This window comes from Coffea arabica, chromosome 9e, assembly GCF_036785885.1.
Source record: "Coffea arabica cultivar ET-39 chromosome 9e, Coffea Arabica ET-39 HiFi, whole genome shotgun sequence".
Classification (NCBI taxonomy): Eukaryota; Viridiplantae; Streptophyta; class Magnoliopsida; order Gentianales; family Rubiaceae; genus Coffea; species Coffea arabica.
The window spans coordinates 29,969,724-29,983,489 of NC_092327.1; the positions used below are offsets into that span (position 1 = coordinate 29,969,724).

At 35.3% G+C, this 13,766-nt stretch overlaps 1 protein-coding gene across 1 annotated transcript; it reads left to right on the forward strand.

The window, feature by feature from the left end:
* The first annotated feature begins 325 nt into the window (after positions 1–325).
* Positions 326–9,413, forward strand: LOC140014815 (nuclear transcription factor Y subunit A-7-like). Its single transcript, XM_072066314.1, has 6 exons — positions 326–465; positions 936–1,005; positions 1,908–2,053; positions 5,719–5,820; positions 5,939–6,103; positions 8,828–9,413. Exons 2-6 carry the CDS (start codon positions 978–980, stop codon positions 9,011–9,013), a joined length of 627 nt encoding a protein of 208 aa, XP_071922415.1. The 5' UTR covers positions 326–465; positions 936–977; the 3' UTR covers positions 9,014–9,413.
* Positions 9,414–13,766: the final 4,353 nt, after the last annotated feature.

Consider the following 13,766-nt stretch of genomic DNA (forward strand, 5'->3'; position numbering starts at 1 on the left):
AAGAACGGTAAAGTCTCTGCCGAGGAATATAATTCTTTAATTTTTTTAAAAAAAGAAGCTAACGGGACGGTGGGCGTGGGCCGCAACTGACGATTCAACTGAACAAAACAATCAAAGTAAAAGTATTCTTGCTTACGACTATTCGTAACTGACGTAATAAAAAGCAAACCTAAAAATGGCTAAGAAATTTCCGTATAATTATTTATCGGTGAAAGTTGTACGCTGTCGCCTGTCGGTTTTAAATTATTTCTTAAACAAAGTTGAAATTTCTGTTTCAAAAATAAAAAAAACCATAAAATCAAAATTCCTCTGAATTTCTCTTTCTTCTCCCCACACCCACAGACACACACTACTCACGCAGACAGCACAGTTTCCTCCCTCCTTCCAAAAAAGAAGGAAAAAAATTGATAAAAAAAGGAAAATTGTGGCAAACACATTTTGCCTTTTTGGATTTTGATCTCAGAGGTAAATTTCCTCGATTTTGAACCCTAAATTTTCCTTAATTCTCTCCTTTTATGGCAAAAGATTATTTTTTTTGGTTCGTCTGTTTTGGTTTAGGATTTCTTTTGTTCCCGTTTTTTGGAGCATCAATTTGTTCTTTTTTTTTTTTTTTTAACTTTGCTTTTCTTATTATACTTCATTTTGTATCTAGCTTGGGGAAACTTATTTGCGTTTACTTTTTTCTTGCATTTGAATTCTGATATCTGCTGAATCATCAATTGAGGTAGTTGAAGAATAGTGGAATTGTATATAGAATTTGAATTTTGGAAAATGAAGATGAATTATTAATTTCTGGTCTGATTTTTCTGCCTTTATTTGCATGTCATTGACCTGGTTGTTTAATGCTCTGGATTTGTCCCTGCCAGCTTAAATTTTTTTAATTTTTGTGGGTTTTTATTGATTGAATTTAAAGTTGTGCATATTTTGACTAACAGGCCTCAAGGTTTTTTGGGTCTTTGGTTACAGCTTGCACCGTTATGACATCCTCTCTTCACAACCTCTCAGGTATTTTCCTTGCCGAGATTTTTCTAAATTGCTGTAAAGAAATAATGTTGTTTGAAGCACTCTGTGGAACTATCTTCTTAGGAATGCGAATAATTTCATTTTTGTCGACATGTTAAAGGTCGGAATTATAGGTGCATTACTAGTGTACTCCAGTTGAACTGACAATTTAGGCACAGCTAAGTGATTCTTGCTTTTATGGCCAATTTTGTCAAAAAAGGCTACTTTGGAAGTGTGGACGAATCAAGCCAATATGGGATGTACGGTCAGCGGTTATGTAAGGCATCGCCTGTGCTTGATTTCAAAATCTGTAGTCCCTTCTAGTTTCATTTCAAAATCCATGGGTTAAATTAAGTGGTTGAGAAGAACAAGCGCTAATCTTGTATGAATTTTTCATTGTCAAATCTATGTACTGGATTATCATGACAATAGTTAAAGAAGTCTATTGAGACTCTTAGAATGGACTGTGTTCATTTCTAGGCAAATGACTACATGCATCTATATTCATCTTATGTCAAGGCAAGTTGCCCATATGAAGATTTAGGAATAATGTTGACCTGTCTGTACTCTTATAGTTATTGCAGTATTGGGGCCTTGATGATTTCTAGCCGATTTTCAAATATCTTTATTTTATGGGGGCTTGACTTAAACCTTTCATTTATTTTATCAAATTATTTATAAATTGTCAGAGAGATATTTGCTGATTAATTAATTAGACCTTTTTTTCTGATAAATTTCTCGTGTTGCTCATTTGTTTTCCAAAAATTTGGAGTTGGAAAGAAATCTTTATTTCGATTATTCAAAATTCTAGTGGTTGTTTCTTGCCTTTCCACAGTTTAAGGCAATTGTGTAGTCTAAAATAGGCCTCTGTTTTCTAATATTTTTACTAACTTGATGCTTTTTAGATAATGGTGAGGCTGACGAGCAACAAAGTCACTCAGAATCTCTGTTCCAGTCTGCTTGTCAGGTGACTGGAATATCGCATCCTGTCATGACTGCACCAAGTATGCAATATGCGGCGCCTCCACAACTTGGAGCTGGAATTACAATGGTAAGCTTATGGAACAAAATTATCTGTAGTCTGCTGAATTTTGGATCAGTGAAGTTCTAACCATGTAACTTGTTGTGTCATTTAATTTCTCTCATCCATCACATTCATTTGAAGAAATATGTATATAAATAAACCACTGGTTGTTGTGATATTCTTTTGTAGTGTAAATTAAAGCCTGTTAAAGAATATATGAAATTGAATATTTTGCATAATCAAGCCTTTAAAGATAAACACAAGTTCTTTGATGCGTTTGTGTGAGAGGGCAAAAACCAAGGGTTGTTTGAGGGTAGATGGTAACATTAAAGACATAGAGAAAATGTACCACAAATAAGTTCGAGTGAATTTGAAGAAAGAGAGTTGAGCAAGTTCATGAAATGGTTGTTGACATGGAAACATGTCTATATCTTATTGTATTGATGATGCTCTGTATAAGAAAAACTTTCTTGTGATTCTGTAGATTTTGCTTTATGAGCACCCTATGGACTTCAAAATCTTAGTATATGCATCTGGAGATAGATATGTGCAAAATCAGCTCTGAAGAAGCTAGGTTCCGTGAAAACTTGAAGAATTTAGCATTTTGAGAGAAAGCATTTACTTTTCTTGTTAAAGACCAACGTCTTAGGAAAAAGTAGTAACTAAACCCTAATTGAAAGACAATTCATGTTGATATTGGTGCTCTCTGTTTGAAGGGACTGTTAACTTCACAGATCAGATAAGAGCTTTTTCTTTTCAAACATGGGCATGAACTCTGATTGGTGGTTTTTGAGGATGTTTTGGTGGCTCTAGGTTGTACTAAGTGGAGTGTTTGATGTAATGTTTGTTCTGGAGGGTAGATGTAGGGAAAACTGAAAAAACTTGGCCTTGTGTGTTGCCCTTATTGGATACTATATGGAGGAATAGAAGTATTTTCGAGAGCTCAGAGAAAGTGCTATAGGCTACAAGACTAGATTTGTACTGATATTTTGGAGTTTGCAATGCATTTCCAGTTGATTAATAGATTACTTTTTTCATGGACTATGCCGTGGTTTTTTAATGGCACTTGAAAAATGTTAACTTTGTTTATGTTTCGTTTACATTATATATATACACGGTAAGCAATACTACTCTTATGTTACTTTATGTAGAGGTCAATTATTTACCCCAAGGTGCAAATAGGCCTCGCACTTAATTGTGGAAGATTTGTCACTTGGAAAAATTGATTATGCATTCTATTCTTTTTCTTTTTTTTTTTTTATTTTGTCAAGGATGGCAATCATTTGCAATTTGATTTGTTAGTTGCCAAAATAATCAAGAAGAAAAAGGCACACCCTTATTATTTGTAATTACGTGTTTTGTCTTGAAAGATGATTAATTTATATCTTCACCAGTACATGTGCATGAGCATATTAAAGGTAGTATAGTTTATTGGAATAAAGTCTTTGAATTTGCACAATGTGTTGGTTTTGAAATTTAAAGTTCTTAATATTGTTATACAATTTGAATAGTTTATTTTTTTAGCTTTCCTGATCCAGATGCCATGGGTATTAGTAGTTCAAAGATTGCTATTCCTGGTTTTGAATTCTTCTTTCTGGAGAAATGAGTATTTCGTATGGAAATGTTAATGAAGCTCTGGTGTGTGACTTCTGGATTGAATTGGGGAGAAAGCAGATCTGTCAACTTTGCTACTGAAAGTTTAATTGCTGACATTTCAAATGTTAGATGAATGAGAAGACTCTATTGAATGGAGACAAGGAACTTAAAAAGCTGTATATATTCATAAATATATGTTTGATATGTGTAGGTTTGCACATAGACTGCATGTATAACATATGCCCTAGATGGAATCAAGGGCTTTATTAACTGAAGAAAAGGAACTTAAGCATTTAGAAGGTCTATAATGGGCAAAACATAATGGTGTCCTAAACAGGAATGGCTCCTTACACTTGCAATGATGGGTATGATCAGATTATGCATAGGGTCGTATAACTTAAAACTCTGGGAATCTAAATGTTGGCTTCCATGTTCATCCTGGAATGTCGCCCTTTGAGAATGATGAGTATGATAGGATTGTCTACTAATACATATTGTTCTTGTTATATGTTGAAACTCTTTCCCATATGGATATATAGACCCAAAATGAAACAGAAGAAAGATTTTAACTGTTTAATTGGTAACTCAAGGTAAGAGTTTGAACAGTTCCTAAGTACGACTTTTCTGTGTCTGACATGTTGTAGGACTCCTCAAGCAGTCAGCCCTCTATAGTATAATTGAGTTACATGTATGATGTATCTATGATGTTGTCTATGTCTATTTCTATATGTATCTGCTGGGAAGAATATTAGGTTGTCTATAGTGTTTCTGTGATGCCTCTTTTGGGGAGAATTTGAGCATAATGCTTGAGTGCCATTCTTCAATTAAATGTTTTAATTTACTTTAGATAACAAGACAAAGAGTTTGATGTTTCTTGCCCCTTAAAGTTTCCATACCACATCTTTTCTCGTTTCTTCTTCATTCTTATAAAGGAGTCTTGGCTCCCAAGGAGATAAGGGATTTGAGTATGGAAGGTTATCCTCAAATTATGTAATGGTCTACTCAGGTGTAGATAGGAACTTTTAGACCCTAAGCACCAATAAGACACTAAAACCCCTAGTATTTAGTGAGTAAATTAATACCTTTTTGCACATAATGAAGTCGTCCCTCCATACGATAGCAATAAATTGCCTACATAATTCTTTCGAATATTTCCTATGTTTTTCTTTTCTAAATATATTCTTTGTTCTTTTTAACATTTAGTGTTGCATAAAACATTGTCTAGAAAAAAATATCATTGTAAGGGACAGTTTTTTTCACACGAGTTAAACACAAAATATCATGGCTAATGCTCAGGCAAAAATAAATGGAAAAGAATCACATCTGGTGAACAATAAGACTAGTTTTATTGCACATGATCCTGTAGTAATCAGAATCTCATTGGATTATACTTAAATTTTTTTTAAAAAAAAAGAACAATTTTTTTGCAAGAAATATTCATAGTATGGTAAAATTTGATAATTCATAATAAAAATTAAAGTTTACATTACACATCAGATAGGCCCAAAATCTCTAAAGCCATGAAACTTGTGTTGGTAAATTCACTGCCAATTAAATAGCTTTTATAAAGCGAGTGTAAAATTAGAAAACATGTAAAAGATAAAAAGATTGGAATAATAATCACAATAATACTGAAAGCAAATCATTTCTATTATTTGAAAGCATAAATTGGAATAAGCAATAAAGCTTGAAGGAAACCCATTAAATGTTAAGGGCTTCAGTGTCATTATGGCATATAGGGTATGGATTTAGGATAGGAGGGTGTGGATTTAGCCCATCCCTTTAGATTTATCTTTATTTGTCTTTAGCTTTTTCTTCAAATTATGTGATTATCTTTATTTAGCTTTATCTTGAGTTTATTTCAAATCATCTTCCTGCTACTTCATCAAAATAATTCAATAACTGAACTCTGTGTCTTCTTTGGAACAAATGAAGTAAATTCAACTTGTACTTCTTTTTCACTTTGATTAGAAATGGAAGTCTTACGAATTCACTATTTATACTGCTTAACCTGTAGGCTTGGATGGCATATTTTTTGAGCCTAATGTAATGTATTTGCTCTTAAGTTGTTCTAACTGGAGGTTTCTATGTCACAGGCACAAGCTGGTTACCCTTATCCAGATCCTTACTATAGAAGTATCTTTGCTCCCTATGATAATAAGCCATATGCTGCGCAACCCTATCCTACACAACCGATGGTATTTCATTCAACTTAAACTCTTTATCTACTATTGCTTAATGTAGATTAGATTTGGTCTTGATAACATAACCTTTAGCCACCAAAGTAGGGGGCATTTGATATCTGGCTTTTATCAGGTCCACCTTCAGTTGATGGGAATTCAGCAAGCTGGTGTTCCTTTGCCATCTGATGCTGTTGAAGAACCTGTTTTTGTCAATGCAAAACAATATCATGGCATCTTGAGACGCCGACAGTCTCGTGCTAAAGCTGAGTCAGAAAATAAAGCTCTTAAGTCTAGAAAGGTGTGCTATGAGCTTACATGCAATCTACTTAGCTAGTTAAAATTCGTTGGTTCATCGATTGGTTTATTATCTTTTGCAAATTGTCTTTGTTCGTAGATCCGACCTCAGTTTCTGATTGATGTTGGTACTTGCTCATATAAATTATCAATTCTCAACCTAAATGGTTTTAGGCTGGTGTTTTATATTGTTTGACCTATGATGAGGTATTAGACTGATTTAGTTAGATCACTAGTGCTTTAATGTGCTTTAGCTCTAACTAATTGAAAATATCTAATACAGAGTTTTTGCTGCAAAAGATTCTCCATTTACCTTGAATACTAAATGTACACTTCGTTACATACTGACAAGAATTCTTCATTTCAATGCCGTAGTTTAATCCAGAAAAAATATTTAAGAATTTGAGTTTAAAAAATAGAATTAGAGTCAATATTTTCAGAAGTCTTTCCTCAAGCGGAAATATCTAACAAGCACAATTAATGTGGAAGAGTTTTGTGAACATCTGAGTCCTGTTTTTATCCATGTCTATGTTGACTTTCCTGAGTATCGAACTAGTTATGTAAATATTGTATGTTGTTCATTCTTCTGACAAATGATTGGGAGAATTATGTGTCGTGGGAGAATATGGCTTTCTTTTTTTGACTTGTTCGAGTCTTTGAACCTATTCAGAGTTGCTTGAGGTTGCAAAAAAATTTGAGCATAGACTCTAGGGAAGTATGAATATGTCGACCCTGGCGGCGCTTTAATACTTCAACGTTAATAATAATTTCTGATAGGATATGGTCATGACATGAAAATAGCAGGTTGCCTTGAGATTGTTTTCATAAGACCTATTAAAAATCGAGCTCAGTCATATTTTTAAGAAAAACAGGTACACATATATTTTTACCACTAATCACAAGAAATTGCACGTTAGTAGCAGGAAGATGAGTTTAATAATTATATGTTTATGAACTCAACTATATAGTCAAATTGATGTATCTGAAACTATATCTTACTTACAATTTCATAATAGCACTAGAATATGTATATAAGAGATAACAAATTTATTGTTTTAAACTATTTAATTGATGATAGTGATCAATAAGCTAATTAGGTTAATGAGAACAAATAGGTTTTGTCGGTCAACATGGTTATAAGCAGATCAAGACATGAGTGAACTTGAAACTAATTGTGTGGGCTACGGCTGAGATTTCTCTGACATGACACTATCATCTCCAAGATATGTTGAACTTGCAACCTACTACATTTACTTACTGTCTACATAACTACCTACTCCATTTGCTTCTTTCTTTCCTTCTTCTTCTTCTTCTTCTTCTTCTTCTTCTTCTTCTTCTTCTTCTTCTTCTTCTTCCTCTCTCTCTCTCTCTCTCTCTGGGGTAACTGGGCTCAGTATTGATTTTGGTATGACACCATTGCTTGATAATAACATTAGGTTTCCTTTTTCCTCGTGGAGCCTTGGCAAGCCAACATAAAAGCAATGTAAATATTGCCTTTTGGTTAATGTAATGTTACCATAGTTTGGTTTCCTCATGCATTTCATCTTTTCCAGTTTTATGACAAATTCCTAGTTTCTGGAAGGGAGAACTTCCCAGAGTATCTTGAAGAGGATTTGGATTGAAAGGTAGAACATGCCTCTTTCAAGTTTCCTGTATTACGGTGTCATTCAACCAATAGAAGGGAAGATTTTAGTAAGACTGGTGCTTGTCGCAACCTTGGATTGTGGGAGTTTGAAGAAATTTACATAATCTTGGACCTTTCGGCACTTTCAGTGTCTTGTTTTTATATTTTTAATGTTTATTCCCTGTTTTAGTAGTATTTTTTCTGTTTATTAGGGTTATTATACTAAATATTTGTGTTACATCCTGTAATTGTTTGAAATGGGTCTCAGTTTTAGGTCAAGCAAATAAAGATTTATGTTATTTTTTTTCTTTCAAATTTGATTTTTTCGTCAAATTTGGGATCTGTCTTCTTTTCCACAAGAAAGCTGCATAAAGAACTTCAAAGCTGCTTGAAGGATCTTATCTTAGTTTTGATTAAGTAGAAAATTTCATCTTGTAGTTGAGAGTGGGAACCAATGGTATATGATGTTTGAGGTATTAAATGTGGAGGCTTACTAGTAATCGTGAAAACAGTGTACAAAGTCTACAAGCTGAGAGATGTACTCTATAACAGCAATTGATAAAGATAAACTAGTTTCAGGATCTTATGCAATAATTTATGCATTGAGATAATTACCACTAAACATGGAGTGGAATGCACTTTAAGCTTATTACTTGAAGCAGAGAGGTAGTGCAAATAACAGTTAAGATCTAGTGTTTATTCCTGGCAACAATGGTGATTGATTCAAAACAGCATGCCCGGTAAACATACTGCACTATCCACAAATATATGAATAGATAAAGCACAGGAGTTTAACAGGTAAAGTACTTCCTTGTGCTTTTCTGCACCTGCTTGTGGTAAAACAGTATTGTGTATCCCAGGTTTACACTCAGTTATGGTTCAAACACATTGTATTGTGTATGTCAGGAATTTGAGTTTTGATAATTTAGCTCTTTGGCATTTCATTGTGGTATTTTACCCTTGGAATTTTCATAAATATTCTCCAAGTGCCTAGAGTATATACTCGGAAATGTTAATGTTGTTCATTCTACTCTGTATGCTATTCTTTTGGCAAAACTTTTGGTACCAATGGTTAGGAACTTATAAAGAAAACCACTCTTGCAGCCTTATTTGCATGAATCTCGGCACTTGCATGCACTGAGACGAGCAAGAGGAACTGGAGGCCGTTTTCTCAATGCAAAGAAAGATGAAAACACCCTGAAAGAGAATGGTTCAGGTGATAATCCAGATTCAGACATCAATCTTACGGCCAAGAAAGATGATCATGCTTCTTCAGAAAGTGCTTCGTGAAGTCATGATAGCAATGCAAAACATTGGAGGCTGAGGCACCCAGAAGACAATGATCATCTGAAGCACTTAAAATGCAATAGTTTTAGTTCTGCAGGTTTGTTAGCTTAGGCAGGCTTAGTATTTGTAGTCAGTCTGTATAGGATCAGCAACAGGCTTGTGCGAAGGAGCTACTGGAGGCTGCAGGATTACTTATTCTTGAAGTGTAGTAAGAGTTAGCGTCTTTTCCGGTAACGGCTTAGCATTGTGCTTTTTCTTCCCTTTCAAAGTTGGAAGTCTTTAGTTGTATGATGATGTTTTATGGGTCAGAAATGTAAGGAGTATTGTTGTGTAGTATGCTTGATCATTGCATTGCTGCTGATTGTCCATATTGTTGAATAAAAGTGGAAGCCTTGCCTGAAAATAGATTGAAGCTTGAATTGCATGGATTCAAAGAATACATCTTTTGCATAACGACCCGACTTTTATTCTCCGAGTGACAGTAGCTCTCCATACTAAAGTCCTAGTGACTTTGGCATGTCACACGTGTGAGAACCCGTACATTTTCTTATTTTCTAGGTTTTATGTTAATTAATTTCATGTTATTCTGTATTTTCTTTATTAGAAAAATTTTCTAGATAATTTGTATGAGTAAATATAGTTTTTCGATAATTTTTCTATTATCGGTTAGTTTTTGAGAAATTAAGAGCGTATACCGGACGTGGGACCCGCTAGTGCGGAAAGTTCGGAAAGATTCGGCCAGTTAGGTTAAGTTTTGGATATCGGGTTTATTTTAGCATGTGTTAAGAGATAACTAGAGGTTACTAAATGAGTTGGTGTGAGAGGAACAAAAGGATAGCCATGCATTAATTGGAGTGACAAGTGTCATTTGGAGATGCATTCTTTCATTTGACCACCATTCACCATTGTACCAAATAAACAAAAAATTGACCAAAAATCAGCTTCATTTCAAGCTTCTTATGGCCGGCCATCTTCAAGGGAAAAGAAAGGAAAACCTCTCCAAATTTTTTGCTCCAATCTTGCTCAATCCAACAAACCAACCGATTAATCTTGAAGTTTCTCCATAAAAATCCTTAGTTTAGTGATTGTGAGGTGATTAGTGAAGTAGTTTGGAAGACTAAGGTGCTAAGTTGTCTCCTTTTTTTGGATGATAAGGTGAGTAGCTAAGGAACCTCTCTTTTCTATCTAATGATGTTTAATTAGTGGCTTGTGGTAGTCTAAGAAGTGATTTTGTGGGCTATTTCATGATTTTGGTTGAAATTGGTGAATTTTTCTATTTATTCATGATTTTTCTGTTTTTATATGTTTAATATTGATTGGCGATGGATGATGGTTGGGAATGATCTAGAATGAAGTTAGGGTGCGTAAATTGTGGCTATTTGCAGAAAATTTTCGCTTTGAAAGGAAATTTCGGAATTAGGGTTTCAATTAACCCTATTCTGCCCGGTACTGTTTCTCCTAATTAGAGGCCGAATTAGCCTTGGGTTAAAACATAAAAGTTGTAGAGAATGATGTTTTATAGTTGCCTGCAAAATTTCAACCTAATCGGAGCAACGTAACCTGTGAAAAGATTGAAAGACCCCTGCTGCCTTGTTTCTGTCCGAAACTGATAATCCGCTTCTGTAATTGGTTAGTTTGACTGGGAATACTATTGATTTGATTGTCGATGTCTTCTTAAGAAATATAACCTGGTATCTTAGTTTTCAGATGGTTTTGGAATCACTTGAATTAGAGTTGTATGTGCTGAGATATGATTGAATGAATCAGGACTGCTAGTTGAACTGCGAACTAGAAAATCTGGGGTTGTTTTGGTAAATTTGCCCTAGATACATTGCAAATTGGAATGAGTGGCCTTCTTCAATATTGTAGCTCTTTTTCTTAACTTCGAAACGGTGTAAATTGCACCTCAATCCGACTAGTGGCGCTTCAGTTGTGTTAGTTCCGCTAAACAACAACAAATCTGCCTTTTATTTTCCAATCTAAACGTCATTTCCGCACATGTCCTAGCTTGATTTGGTAATCATATGACATTGAGCCTATTGAGTGGCTATTTATGTTGTGTGTAATGTTGGGATTGATTGAGGAAAATAATGAAGCCATAAATGGCTGGGAAATAGGTAAATACAAAGGGTGTGCTGCCCAAATTTTCGCTCGAGGGTTAAGTTTCTATTTAAACTTGTATATTTTTCGTTTGGCAAATACTATGATCGTTTTCCATCTTAAAACATGATCCTTCTTCAATTGGAAACTCCAAATGTGTACTTACTCTTACCCAAATAAAGAGGAGTGGTTTAGGGTTTTCTTGGGTATTTTGACCTCTTTTTTTTCATGAATTTCATTAAGACCTTTAGTGTATAAGATCTACTTGAATATGAGATGATTTTGAACCATATAAACGATTCCGAAAACAGTATTTCTTAGCCTATCTAGTTGGATTCCGACTTGTCTTTAGTTTGGTTTTACGTTTGGTCTACAAAACCCTAATTATTCTTGTTCTCGTTTCACTTTAAAATCTTTTTATACGTTCTACTCATCAATTGTTGAGTTTCTTTGATTTCACCTAATTGTTTGTGCTAGATAAGCTGTAATATTCTTTCTCGTTTAATCTTAGGTTTTCTCGGTGACTAAGGATAATATCCGGAAGAATATTTTGCACGTTGTTTTGCGTACATAGGTGAGTGTTCCTTATTTGTTATATTCTCCTTGACTTCATGACTTGTTGTTATTGTTTGATAATGTGTTAAGTATTTCCAATGATTTCCAAAACGAATTTTCTAGGCGAGCGTGTACTTTATCGCGCTCAACCTAAATGAAACGTGAAAATTTCAACGATTTAATGATTGATACATTAGTTGTGCATGATGTAAGCCTTTTGGGTGAACTGGGCCCTACCCTTCGTTACCGATCGACTCGAGCCAGAAGCGGACTCGGTCGGGCGATATGGTGACCCTGGGTATGAACGTTGGTATACTCGAGTATTACCTTGTAGGTTGGTGGAGCTTGACCAACGTCCAGGAGGGGGTGAATGAAATGAACGATCGAACGATGATTTTACTTACAAAAATGCATTTTCAAATGATTGGAGGAATAAGTGGAATGACAGGAGAACGAACGAACGAACGAACGAACAAATGGCTCCCTGTGAGCCCGTATCCTTTTAATGTATGTGTTATTATCGCTTTCCATTGTAAATGTTTCTTGAATTATTGATTATCGATGGTTAATGTATTAGCTTTGTTTTGAATATGTGTTCGGAATCTCACTGAACTTTTAACTCACCCCTTTAGTTTTGTTTTCCTTAACAGGGGGATGCGAGCAAGGACGAGAGCCCAGTGTAAGTTAGTCTAGTCTAGTTTTTTTTGTTTTGTAATGGTTCTCGCCCTAGTACTTGGCACGGGTTGGATGTATGACGAATTGAAAATCTTTGTATATTCGATATTTGTATTTTTTTTTGAGATAGAAATGTATATAAGTTTCGTTTTAAGTTTTGGATTGTTATTTCGTTTGATCTTGTAGTTTTATTTCGGATTTGATTGAGGTTCGACTGAGTCCCGGCGATAGTTGGGCAGGCGGTCCGCCGAACCCTCTGATTCGCCTTAGGGGGAGGTGAGGCTGTCACAGGTGGTATCAGAGCCTGCTTCACGTGGTCTCTGCGTGGAGTGAGTTTGGACTGAGTGGTGAATAGGTATGAAGGAGTAAGTGCTCGTTCGAGCATAAGCTATGAATTGTGGATATTATAGGCCTTAAATTTTCTTGTGGTATTTGAGAACCATAGATAGGTACATCTGGTAGGAATTTCGATTGTAGATGGTTTACTCTTGGGACTGGCCAGCTCGAAATGTGAATTATCTTATTTCGGATTCTCGTACCCGAGTACTCCAGAGTTGAGGCGATGCTAGCTACTAGGTGCTTGAGACTTGCATTTTGGGAACATGAACAGGTTTTGTCTGGCTAGAATGAGTACAAGAGGTCAATGGATATCTAGTTTGGATAGTAAGTGACGTGAGAGACCGGACGGGATTATTCAGCTGAAACTAGGACGATATCGCCTTTTCTTTTGATTTGCCCTTATATTATTGTTACACATGACGTTAGTTGGTGTATTTGTGCATTTGATTATCTGTCTAATTTGATATGTCTTTGTGTATTTGATCATCTGTCTTCTTGATATATGGTGTGTTATATGTGTATATGTTTAATTGTGTATTTGGTATGCTGGAATTTGTTACTTTAGTCAATTTACTGTGTTTATTCACTAAATTACCTTTTTGGGGGGGAAAAGAAAAGAAAAGAGAGAGGGAAAACATATATATAGACGGGAGACGTAGTCGTGGACGTGAACGTGGTCGTGGAATAAACGAACTCAAGAGCCAAGAGAGGAAAGGGAAACAACAGCTGCACAAGAGCAAGGACCGAGGGTTGAAGCCGGGGACCAAATGGCGACGGCAATTCAACAAATGACGAACATCTTAGCAAAGTTGGTGGACCAACAAGGTCAAATACCTGTGAATCAACTTCCGAACCCTGAAATAGGAGAAGATCGGGCTCTTGAGAGGTTTCAGAAGTTTGCTCCTTCGAAATTCCTTGGAAGGTCTGATCCGGATGTAGCCGAACAGTGGTTGGAGGCCATGATCAACATCTTTACAGCTTTGAACTATACCGAACAAAGGCAAGTGAACTTTGCGGTATTTCAATTTGAAGGATCGGTTCGAGCATGGTAGAACGTGATTAAGGCAAAGTGGGAAAGAGAACAAAC